The sequence below is a fragment of the Podarcis muralis genome, chromosome 15 (assembly GCF_964188315.1).
Source record: "Podarcis muralis chromosome 15, rPodMur119.hap1.1, whole genome shotgun sequence".
NCBI lineage: Eukaryota > Metazoa > Chordata > Lepidosauria > Squamata > Lacertidae > Podarcis > Podarcis muralis.
The window spans coordinates 25291458-25304635 of record NC_135669.1 but is presented as its reverse complement, the minus strand read 5'-3'; the positions used below and the strand labels follow the sequence as shown (position 1 = coordinate 25304635).

General features: G+C 43.8%; 1 protein-coding gene across 2 annotated transcripts in view; it reads right to left on the bottom strand.

Annotated features, from left to right (window-relative positions):
• Positions 1 to 13178, bottom strand: part of IGSF9B (immunoglobulin superfamily member 9B) — a 137870-nt gene that overhangs the window by 19875 nt on the left and 104817 nt on the right. For both annotated transcript variants that reach the window (XM_028708928.2, XM_028708929.2), the window contains exon 19: positions 90 to 211. In XM_028708928.2, coding sequence (XP_028564761.2) covers positions 90 to 211 — 122 coding nt within the window. The remainder of the gene's footprint in view (positions 1 to 89; positions 212 to 13178) is intronic.

The window sequence follows — 13178 nt, the reverse complement described above, 5'->3', positions numbered from 1 at the left end:
TGAGTATTGTGCCAGGCCCAAAGTGGCAAGGGGCAGGCAGGGCGGGGGGTGGGACGATTAGCCGGGAGTCTCGTGTTCCTCGCACTCACTGATTTGTTTTTTGGATTTCGAGGAGCCCTTGGATGACTTTTTGGGCTTCTTTATCCGCTGGTATTTCAGAGCTTCGAGCCTCTCAGGTGCAGCAGCGTTCCGGGTTGGAGATGGACGTTTTCTAGAAAGACAAAACAGACAAGCGCCATCAGTGGCCCCCTGCCGTATTCTGTCTCAAGGGAGGTCTCTCTGCTGGGAAGAGAGCATTCAACCTCTGTCAGGTCTGCCGTGGAAAAGGAGGGGGGAATATGAGGAGGGTCCTAGGAAGGTGAAATAAGGGTCCACACCACCACACTGGTGCTGGAGGGGAAACCTTTTTTCCCTCACCTCTTCATGAATATATATATATATTAGTGTCATCACCCCACACTGCCAGACACCCCTGGCATTCCCCAACCAACCCTACCAGCTCTTTCTTTGGGAATTGTTTGATTTTTTTTTTTTTTTATTTTGCTACTCCCACAACAAATGCTGCTCAGGTCGAACCAGGCAAAGGTTATAGAAAAAAGACATTAAGACTCTGACCCCTTGGCCATTCCTGCGAATGGAAGCAAACTCCTACAAATGGCTGGATCTCTGGAAATGAACCATGCTGGAAAAAATTGAAATAAAACTAGCACCAAGGCTCTTGAATTAAAATGATCTGCAATCTTTAAAAAAATAATAATTAAAGTGTCAATTCTAATGTCCAATAAGGCACTTTTTGGAATTAAGAGGGGAGGAAACGTGAAAGAAAAGAAAAAAAAGTCATATAACAGGTGTCCACAGTGGTGAGGCAAATTACCAAAATTTAGTAGCAAAAGGATGCATCCCAACTCCACAGCACAAAAAGGTGAAGGACATGAAAGTATCATGGGGTGTCGGGTGGCAGATGCAATGAAGGAAGGTCATAAAATTCTGAACTTTATTTCCAATATACATTTGCATTCATCCCAGTTTTGTCCTAGTGAGATATCATTTCTGCATATTCACCACACAAACATACAGCACACAAGTCCAAGGGAGAGGAACATTGCAAACTGTCTTGAAAGGTACAAGAGAAAGTGGGAGAACTCCTAGACTACCAACGACTTTCTCAAAGGACGTATCTAGACCATTACACTGTCGCACTTCAAACTGATTTTGGACAACCACAGCTCCAGCTGATGGGTTTTGCCATAGGCAATGGCATGTTGTTGGGTTGGCTGGAGCTACAGCTACAACTCAAAGCATACTTGCTCCATCAAAATCTGTAGAACTTAATATGGGGCTTCTTCCACATGCCCTGTGTTGGACCCCAAGTCCCAACAACCCCAGCCAGCATGGCCATCAGGGATGATAGAAGTTGGAGACCAACAGCATCTGCAGGGCTAAGTCTATTGTTTCTTAGATAAGGGCCTTCTCTTTAATAGTACACCATCTCTGGAATGTTCTTCAGGAGGCTGACTACACCTTGTTCTAGAGGAACCTAGTTTCCCCACTCCTGAATTTCTCCCTGGACAGACTGGGTTTGAAGCGAGCTGAAAGGCCTTCTCTCTTTATTTCAAGATAGATGGCCAGGCATCTGACACAAGTTCCGGATTGCCACAGGTCAGGTTTGCTCTAGCTCAAATGCTTGTCCCATCACCCCACTCTTCCCCTAAAGGATCAGGTGAAGGACTGAAAGAGATTACATCTCCCCCCCCCCTCAGCTGAACCACTGTACCCATAACATTGCCAATGTGCCCTGAATGTCCTGTCATCTGCAATGTCTTGCTAATTGGTCCATTAGACCAAATAGGTGGAGCTAAACTGTTTGGGGGATCAGAAACGAAAAGGAATACACTGTGGAGGCAGCAACTGTGACAAAATCTTCCAAAGTTCTCTTTGGTTTGGGGACACCCATCAAATTCCAGGGCCAGAACAACCTTCACAAAGAGTTGCTTCTCTTGTCAATGTCTCCTTCCTTGTGCATAGAACTGCAGAAATCTTCTCTGGCACCCACAGAGGGGGCGAGTCTCTCCTTTGCTGGGGGCAGGCCACATCACAGGGCTTCTCATAGGCATCTGATTAGCCACTGTGGGAGCAGAATGCTGGACTAGACAGCCATGTGGTTGTAGCGGTTAGAGTGTTGGATGAAGACCTTCAGGGTTCAAAACATCATGAAGCACACTAGGTGATCTTGGAAACCAGTCACTGCCTCTCAGTCTCACAGTGTTGTTGAGGGGATTGAATTATGAAGGGGAGAACCGTGTTCATCACCTTAAGCTCCTTGGAAAAAAGGTAGGATATAAATGCAATAAATAATAAATGAGTGACTAGACTAGACTAGACATAGATAGATTTGGTTGCAAATATAATGAGCTACACTTAGTTCACAGTAGTGTAACATGGTATCATATTGTCATTTCTTTGTTGATTTTTCTACTTCTGTTTCTTATTACTCTCCCCCCCCCGCGCGCGCACATTCTTGCTGTATCATCCTGCTTCTTCTCCTTCAGAATCATGTGGTTTAGGGGAGGATGTTCCAAAGCAGATGTATTATATAAACACACAAACACAAACTCTGTGGGCCAGACATTATGCCAGCCTTCACCAACCCGGTGCCCTTTTAGATGCTTTGAAGTACAACTACCATCAGCCTCAGTCAGCATCACTGTATTCTAAAACCCATGTAGTGCACCAGCCTAGCAAACGTTGCCTCGCGCAGTTCTCAAAACCCATTGCCTAGTTTCATGTTGCTCTAGTAAAGTCCTGGGCTCTGTGCTTCAGCCCTCAGTAGCAAATATTGTGCAAGATCAGTGCTTGAATGATGAGAAGACTGGTGGGCTGTAATAAATTCCATAAGGCCCAGCCCTGTTTTAGCCATATAATCCCACCCCCACCCCAATTTCTCAAAACAGCAGCTAAGGGGGTCAGGATCCTATCTACTGTTATCTAATCTGAGCACTGGGAATGAAGAGTTTTGTGAGAGAAACAAAATGCCCAAGGCTAACTGTTTGGAATGCAGCAACCCCTCAAAACCCAGGTAAATCTAGTGATGGGAAAATGTTATCTGGCTTTCTTTCTTCTTCCCTTTTGGTTAAAAAAAGTGACGAAATACAGAATTACAGAGTACGAGCAGATATTTATTGAACCTAATACTTCTGGTATGGAGATAAGAAGGAAGTCTGAATAAATGTTGATGTAGAACAGATAGAAGCAACATGTTATCTTCACTGTTTCTCTTGGGTTCTTGAAATGTTATTCAGATTCTCATCTCCTTCCATATTCTGTTCTGCTGCACTGCAAACAAAGCGTCTCTTGTGTTTTCGCTGGTTTTAAAAGGATCCAGGGAACAGAGATGGTTGCAAACAGGAGTTCTTTCAGGAAGGCCAGCTTTAAATAGGTAGATAACAGCAACAACAAAAGGAACGTAGAACATCTTTCCAGCTCCTTGACTTCAGCTTTTTCAAAGATGCATTTTTTTTCAATGGCATCCCAGGTTCTTCACTGCCTCCCATAACAGCCTAACTCCCATGTTCAAACTTGAGATGCAACAAAAGAAGAAGATGGAGAGGAAGCAAAATAACACCGTCTGTTAATAAAAACCCTGAGAGGGCTTCCTTTAACATGTGTCTTGAATATCCAATCTGAGTGTCCTACCATTTGGGACAATTACGCCAACACACAATTTTCAGCAAAATTTAAAATGTTATTAACAAGCTGAGACACGAACAGCAGAAGTATGAAAAGTATGGCAGAAAGAGAGAAATTAGTCACTCCCATTTGAAGTTTTTTAAGAGACGATGGAAGGTGGCGGTGGGCCATTTGTCAAGATCCGGTCAATGGCGCAGAAGACGGCAGCAGAAAGGAGCGCCAGCCCAAGTTTGCATTTCCCTGTTCCTGCAGAACATTTGGAATCAAGCTTAAAGTGATGAAGTTTCTTTTTCTTCTTCCTTGTAAACTACTAATCCAGAAAACTGCATTAGCCCAGCTCAGGAAACAGATTATGTTTTTTCCCTTGTTAATGTTAGATTATGAGGCATACTGGGCTGCTAACTAAAGCACGTTCATAATAAGGTTTCAAAGATTAAAATTCTCTCTCTCTCTCTCTCTCTCTCTCTGTGTGTGTGTGTGTGTGTGTGTGTGTGTGTGTGTGTAACATATATTCAACACCAAGCAGTAGTTGATATCAGACATCTCCTGTCTACAAGGACTAGATAAGATAAGATGGGGAGCAAAACAAGTCACCTTGAACATTTTTGTGCCATCTTTGTGATTTGAAGTACATCTTTTCTACTGATCTACATTTCCCCTGCCTACACTGAGGAAATGTGTGCATGGACTATTCTGTTTTTTTTTTGGGGGGGGCAAAATAAACCTAAAATATATAAGAATATGGATATATAGAGAGAGAAGTAAGCTATACTAATTGCATAAAAATAAGCATTCTAAGCATGAAAGACTATGAAACCTCTCCAATTATTTTGGTGAAAAGACAGGCTGCATGTTCAGGACAAATGTGCAAAAATGCACATTTGGAATGGCAGGATTTTCCAACTTGTAATGGCACACACTAGTTTGGACACTACCTAATGCAGAATTGGCTGGCTGGTGTGCTACTGCACATCATGCCAGTCTATGGCTCACCACTCTTGCCTGTTCCAATAGCTGCCATGCTTACATCTGCATTGAGTGCTGGGCTATTGTTGAGCACAATTCCCTATTAAAGCACTGGAGAGCCAGTGTAGTGTAGTGGTTAAAGTGCTGGACTAGGTCCTGGGAAACCAGGTTCAAATTCCCACCCAGTCATGAAGCTCCTTGGGTGACCTTAGGATAGCTACTGCCTCTCAGCCTAACCTACCTCACTGGGTTTTTGTGGGCATTAAATGAGAAGGGCGAGAACCACATACGCCACCTTTATTTCCATGGAGGAAAAAAGTGGGATACAAATGCAACAAATAAATTATGTTGAGCTATTTATTTTTTTAATAAAAGTATTCATATACTACTATGTCATAAAAAAAATACCATATTGGACACTATTCAGTGCAACTGGCCTACTCGTGAACTGTTATCAATCCCCTCGCCCACCCCACCTTTTTATTACACAAATGTGGGATACCTGTTCAGAAATCTGTTGCTGTATTTGGGGTATTTATCTGCAACTATGAATGCAGGATATTTACTTTAAATAAGATAGCAGAAGCTCAGCTCAGTTTTCCCACAAGTTAATGTTAGATGGCAAAGGAAGGAAAGCCACTAATCAATAGCATATAAGGCTTCAAAGGTTGGCATTCCAGCTATTTTTTTAACGTATCATGGATATTTGTTGCATCCTTACTTAAAATCCTAAATTCTAAATCATACACAAGCCTGTGTGTGGCTTATTTTCATTCATTTTACTTTTGAGTCCTAAGCCTGTTCTAGAAGGAAAAGCAATTGTGATGGGTTTGTAACATTTTTTTAAAAATCCCTGTCAGTTAAGGATGGAGATAGACTACATTTGTCTGTTGTCTAAACTAGGTAGGATTTCCAAGAAAAGAATAACAGTATCACTGTGATGCAATCAAGATTAAGATTTAGAGTATAAGGTGTGCCTTTCTGGCTGAAGCAAAGGCCTTTCTTTTTTTACCAGCATCAAGTTTTCTATAATAAGCCATTAGAACAGGCATCCCCAAACTTGGTCCTCCAGATGTTTTGGGGCTACAACTCCCATCATCCCTAGCTAACAGGACCAGTGGTCAGGGATGATGGGAATCTTAGTCCCAACACATCTGGAGGGCCAAGTTTGGGGATGCCTACATTAGAAGTTCACAGGCATAACTTGAAGGTGGTGGTGGTTAGTGTTGTTCATACACAGCAGGGGCGGACTTTGGTATATGGCACCCTGAGCGAGGACAAAATTTGGCACCCCTTGCCACATCTTTCTAATTTTCACAGTAATTCTTTTTGGCACAGTTGCTTTTTTATGGATCTTCTCAGTAGGTACCCACAGAAATACAGGTTGATGTTGTTGTTACTATTTTGTGCCACCTTGGCTCAGTGTCCTGTGCATGGGAACTGCTGGCACTGCCCTAAATCCAGTGCCATACCCAGCTTTTGGTATTCAGACCACCCTGCAGTGGCGGTTCCATTTTTAGGGTTTGAGGCTAATGGTCAGGTACCTAATTTAACATGGATGAAATGTCACCCATTCTTCAACATTACCTGCAATGTAAGTCATTTTTACTTCTCAGGGGAAGGGTGCAGCTCAGCTGCAGAGCATCTATCTTGTACCCCCAGATGGTCGCAGGTTCAACCCCCAGCATCTCAAAGTAGGAAAAAAGACTCCTGACTGAAACCCTGGAGACCTGCTGCCAGTCAATGTAGATCATACTGAATTTGATGGGCCAAGGGTTTGACACAATATAAGGCAGCTTCCTATGTTCCTATGGACTACATCAATTGTAAAAATTTCTAGAGGGGTAGCCATATGTGTCTATGAAAGTAAATGCAAGAAATGGTGTTGTAGCACCTTAACACATTTATAATGGTACATACTTGGAAGTGTCTAGGAAATATGTCATTCTCCCTGCTTCCTAATTTGGGTATTTTAGACTTTTTCTAATGGAATAGCCTAGATTAGATAGTGTACAAGCTTTGCTTTGGAAACACTGAATGTCAAGTACAGTTTTTTAAAGGAGTAAAACTTCCTAATGAAGGCCAACACAAGACCATACTAAATTAAACCAATGGTTAAACTAATGGTCCATCTCACCCTGTTTTCTATCTTCAACTGTGAACAGATTAAAATGGTTTAGAGGAAACTCTTCAAGTATTTAAGGAAGTTACCAATTCAAAGTCATTTATTCCCAGCTTTTAAAGAGATGAATGGTTTGGGGATCCTCTGAATGTAAAATATGAACTGACTCAGACCCTGCAATCATCATTCTTTGTGTGCCTCCTTCACAAGAGGTCAGAGGGTGGCAACACAAGAACAGGGCTTTTCTGCGGTGGCTCTCCATTTGTGGAATGCTCTCCCCAGGAAGGTTCACCTGGCACTTCATTACATATCTTTAGATGCAAAGTGAAAACATTTCTCTTCAATAAGGCCTTTGACTGATTAAACAATCTATGACCTTTTAAATGTGTTTGTGGGCCAAGCAATTATTATTATTTTGTTATTATGTGTTTTTAATGTCGCAAACCACCCAGTGATCTTTGGATGAAGGGCAATATATAAACATCATTATTTAATAATAATTATAACAATAACAACATAGTACTTAAGTAAGTTTTACTCAGAGCACACCCATTGAAATGAATGAATATTACTAAACTAGGTTCATTCGCATCAGTGAGTTTTCCCTGAGTAAACCTAGTTGAGTATCACCCCACTCTTTCCTATTAAACGCTAATGTTATGGCCCATTGATTTGTCTTTTTACCAAAACTAAACTAAACATGGTACCAGGTGATGGCATGCTGTGTTAGCCACATTTCAAATTCTTACCCAGACTCTATAATTAGGGCTCAAATGGCTAAGTTTTTTCCTGAAATGTCCAGTTCTTGTTAATTGAGAATAGGTGAAAACTAGGCTAAAACAAGAAAAGACTAATATGGCTTCCTTCCAGAGTGTCCAAAGACAAGAGGAGCAAAAGCACCTGGAAGAGATAGATGGTTTGCCTATTTGGCACAGTATTCTTCTTGAATGCCAACAGCAAAGGACAACTAAAATGAGCAGTTCTACTAGTCAGCAATGGCAGAAATCGGGAGCTATTATTTCTCTGGATCTTCCTTCCCAGCTGAAGGTTGGAAGAGTAGAGGAAGAAATGTAAGGGTGAAGTGGCAACCCTTGGCACTGGAATGAGACACGAAGCTGGAAAGGTACAATGAGCACAGCATTACCTCAATAAATAGAGTCTCTCCCCAAAACGCTGGATTACAGCCTCTAGGATTTTGAAGCTTTTAAGCAAAGAGACCCCTCCTTCTCCATTTTAAGGGATTGCCAGCCACCTCAAAACTCCAAGAAGGACCTACGCTTGAGTGATACTGCTGCATAGCCATTTGCAAGCTGAGTCAATGAAAGATGCTCCCATCCTGCCCCCCAAGCATTTTCCTACTGCGGTGCCAGGCTCCACCACCACCACCAGCAGCAGTAGCAGCAGTGCAATGAGGTAAGGAGGAAGCTGATAAAAGAGCAGGGCACACACCAGATAAAGGCATCCCTTCACCAGGTTTGCGGGGGACAGCGCAACTTGTCTACACAACGGATTTTCACCATGCTGACAGGAGAGGGATGGAGAAGGGAAAGGAACAAGGGAGAGGAGGCACAGGTTGGGAGGTGAGGAGAGAGAGGTGGGAGGAGGGGAGAAGGCAGAAGAAGGAGGGGAAGGAAAGAAGAGGAAAAAGTAGTAACAATGGAGTGAGAAAAGAGAGAGAAAGCAAAACCTAAGGTAGAAATCATAATGAAATAAGAGAGAAAAAGCAATCAGACAAAGAGGACTTACAACTTCTCCAAGCCAGAGCGAGTGTGAAATGCATGCAGAGAACTGGCACATGGACAGCCTTTAAAGGGGAAAACTCTTCTCTTCCAAAAAAGACAGACAGACAAGAGTCCTCAAACTCCAAAAGATGTACACCAGAGTGACAACTGTCAGGGCATATGCAAGTCCTGGCCAACCCCCACCTAGGCTCACATCTAGGGCTATGAGCAGAAGGCCCTGCCCCACTTAAGGGAAGAGCACGCAGGACACCAGCTTGGCCTTGTGGTTTTTGGGTTTCCCATTGCAGAGATGAGATTAACTGTGAGGGGACAAGGAGACCTGTCCATGGTTAACAGACATTCGCAGTGAACTGAGCGCACACATAGCTCTTTATATCCTAAAGGACTGCAGGGTGCAGTACTGCACACCCACAATTCAGCTTCCTGAGAACCAGTGCTTCACCCCCACCCGAGAACCAATGCTTTCAACCATGAAAAGCCAAGTTTCTAGCCCATACGGACACAAATATATTTTTGAAAATGTGTGGGCAATGCTTGCTGAGATCCCAGAAGCCAGACAGGGTTTGTGCAACAGTTAAGAGGCAGGATTTTAGCAGCCTGCTCTCCACAACTAGCAAAAACAAAATAAATTATATGAAATAAGAGCATCACGCAAACTTTGCAAATATTTGGTGAGGGTACCTTATCCAGCTTTCATTGATGCAAAATTTGAATTGTCGAATGTGCAGAAAGTTGAGTGTGTGTGTTGTACATACAGCCCAGATTAAAAACTGAAAAGAGGGCGATGACAACGCAAATCAAACCAGGCCATGGCTCAGTGGCACAGTCCTTGCTTTGAATGCAGAAGGTCCCTGGCTCAGTTAAACAGTTCAGGTAGCAGGTGATGATAAAGACTCTCCTCCCAAGATCCCGGAAAGCTGCTGCTAGTCAGAAAGGATAATCTGGGCTAGAGGGAGAAATGGTCCAACCTGATTCAAAGTGGCTTCCCATCTTTTGGTCATGTGATCTACCAAGGCAGGAAATGGGGAGCCTGTGGCCCTCCAGATATTGCTGTTGAGGCTACACCTACCATCATCCCTCACCATTGGCTGGGGTTGATGGGAGTCCCAAAACATTTGGAGGGTGCCAAGCTGCAAAAGACTGCAGTAGGGGGTGGACTAAGGAGCCTGGTATAGCAGTCCCATCCAAGCTGCCACTGGGTATTAATGGGCCTTCCATTAGGGAGGCCTAGAATAAATCACCCAGGATCTTAAGTGTAACTTGGCCTGCAGTTCCCCTGGCATGACCTTGTATTGAAATCCATTCCCCAGTCCTCAGAAGACGGCACTGGGTTTTTTGTGTTGCAGAAGAGAGAGTCATCCAGAGACACTGACGGCAATGCTCCAGATGCCTCTCCAAATTTGTCTGCATCCCCGCCGTGGAAGTGAGCTGATCTAAGGCGTCTGCACAAATCTCATAAACCATGTCCCTCTTCAGTTTTTATGGCTCCATAAAACAGTGGGGTTGTGTGCGTGTGTGCTTGCGGGTGGGGATGGCTGTATACTGACCTGGTCATAAAGTGCCCAGCAACGCTTCACCCACTGACAACTTTACAACCCCAAATCATAAAGCTATCACTTGCCTCTCTTCTTTATGGAGTCTCTTTTTAAATAACAACAGAGTATGCAGTCGCTTATCATCTGCCGGTTTTCACACGGGGCAGAAATACCCAGCCTCTCTCGTTTAAGGAGAGACTCCTAGTAGATCAATGTTGCAGGACATAAATCAGTGCCTGCACAATTTGTGGTCATTTTTTGGGCAAGCAAAGACAACCAGGCCTTTACAGCAGACTACTAGGGGTTCTGTCAAAGCCTCTCCTTTTGCTATTTTGCTAAGAAGAATGGTGAGAACAAAGTGTTTTCATCCAGTATTTGGCATGTTGCCACCCAAGGCTGGCGGTTTGAGATTCTATCAGTGGGTCTTGCAGACCCTCCAAGTGCCTCTATTTTCCAGGAAAAGTCCCAGATTTACAGAAGCCATCCTGGTTTCTGATTTGATCCTGGAATGTCCCACTTTTTCTTAGGACATCCCTATTTTCATTGGAGAAATGTTGGAGGGAATGGAATAGGATGTGCCTATTTTCATCGGGAAAATGTTGCAGGGGATGTCTTTATTTTTATCAGAAAAAAATTGGAGGATATGGGTCTTGCAAAAGGCTCCTCCCGCTCCTGACAGTCAAGGTGCACAGCTCTCAAGGCCATGACAATTATTTTGGCACGAGACAGAACATCCCAAAGCCCTTCTTTGGAGGTCTTTAAGCAGAGGCTTGACAACCATATGTCAGGAGTGCTCTGATGGTGTTTCCTGCTTGGCAGGGGGTTGGACTCGATGGCCCTTGTGGTCTATTCCAACTCTATGATTCTATGATTCTATGCTCCCTGTCCCCATCACTAAAAATAATTATAAATGAAATAGAGGCATCTCCCAGTTTATGCAGCGGTTTTGTTCCAGGCTTCCCTGTGTGTAAATGGAGCACCCTGGAGAGTCCTACTGGCTCACAAGGAGACCCTCCCCAGAGCCCAAAGAAGGTCTGCTGGTGAGCCAGGAGGACTCTCCAGGGCGCTCCACGTTTCCAGGTTCCACTTCTGGGTTTGTGGCATGTTGCATGTGCACCGTCACATCAAATATAGTATGCATAAATGGGGAGTTAGCAGTTTGCTGCCCTTTCATGACATCCAAAATCAGCTGCCTGGGGTGGCTGCCTCACTCTGCCTAATGGTAAGGCCAGCCTGCTCATTAAGTATGGGGAAGAGATGGGTAATATAATCTCATACACAGCAAGCTATATGGGCGGGTCTCTGAAGAACGGGGTTTGGAACTTCTGACTGGTATGGCGGTTAAAAGTGTTAGGCTAGAACCTGAGCTCACTGCTTCAGTCACATTGCTCCACTTGATACCCATTTATTGTGGTCCTTGGTGATGGGGCACACTCTTGAGGAGCAAGGGGGCAGCAGGGGGGAGGTGTGAGAGGTGTAAATAACTTTTTAACTTAGAAAAGCTGGTATCACTGGATCAAGTTACCGGTAATTAGTTTTGTTGAATTAATTAAACTAAATTGGATTTTGGATACATGTTCAATTTATTGTTACTAAGGCAAACTGCTATTCTGAGCAATGCTTTTTATAGAGTAGGGGACACTGGGCAAGAGTTTATGGAATCAAGGGGTCAGTGGGCTGAAAAAGTTTGGCTGATATAGAGTCTGTGCTTAGAGAGAGAGGGAGATGTACAAGAGAATGGGGAAACCCAAAAGCCACAAAGACTAAGTGTGCAAAGGTTTGTCCTGGATTTTGCAATACCTTATTCCCCTTTAAAGGAAATGTATAGATATATAGATATATGTTACTGAAAAGAGCCCCCCTCCTTTGAAATCCCCTCCCATGCCCCTCTCCCCAACCACGCCCCACAGCACCATCCTTCCAGACATTGATCGCCCTTACCTATTGAGCTGAGGAGTGGCTTGTCTCGACAACACTGCCCAGATAGCTGAGATTAATCAAAAACAAAGCAGTTATCAACACCCGCAAGGAGCCAAGCTCCACAAGACATCAGCAAGTCAAACGGAGGAGGAAAAAAAATATAATAAAATAAATCCAAAAGGAAAAGTGAGGGGGAAAGAAACCGAAACACAAAAGAAGCAAACAAACAATGCTGGAAAAACAAAGGGGGAAAAGAAATGGCAACAAAAGAAAGGATGGCGAAAGCGTATAGAAGGCATGGCTTCAAAGCACAGACAACAGGGCGCTAACACAGAGAAAGCTGCAGACCTGCAGAAAGCTTCAGGCTGCAGACCTGAAGCCAGCTCAACGTTCATTTCCTCCTTCCAGGGAAGCCTGGGAACTGCATTTGCATGAGGAGGGTAGGGCCAGCCTCAACATCAAGTAGGACAGTGAATGGTTTGGGGGTACCATTAATGGGGAGAAATTTGACACATTAAAATTAAATTTGACACACTTGTGAGAGGGTAAAGGTGGGTTAGGGATCTCTTAACAGGAAGTGTTCAGCTGAAAAACCACTACAATTCCCATGATTCTTCGGGGGAAGTCATGGCAGTTAGAATGGTATGAAGTTTGTAGTGTGGACGTGTCCTCTAGAGTAGTGTTCTTCAACCTTGGATCCCCAGATGCTGTTGGACTACAACTCCCATCATCCCCAGCCAACTAAGCCAATTGTCGGGGATGATGGGAGTTGTAGATCAACAATATATGGGAGCCCAATATTCAAGAACACTGCTCGAGAGTGTCCTAATATGTTCCCATATGTGGTCTTTAAGTGGAAGTCTTGGATCCATTAGGTTTCAGATTGTCTATACAAGCATAGGTTTAAAGTAACAGAGGTTGCTTTCATTTTGCTAGTCGTTTACAGTGCCCTTCAGCAGTTTAGTGCAAAGACATGTCTCCTATCCCTTGGGTCCAATCTCCTGAAGCAGCAACCAATAACCTTGCTAAATAGGTCTCCAAAGACTTAAGTGCTTCCAGGTACCAGAGAGTATAGGTAGAATGCAAGGATGTTTGGCAAGGGAGTGAAAAGCCAGCTTCCCATGCTATACTCAAGTCTCACACCTTTGCTCTACAATGACCCTACCACAACCACTGCTTGGGATCACATACCAGGCCGACCACACA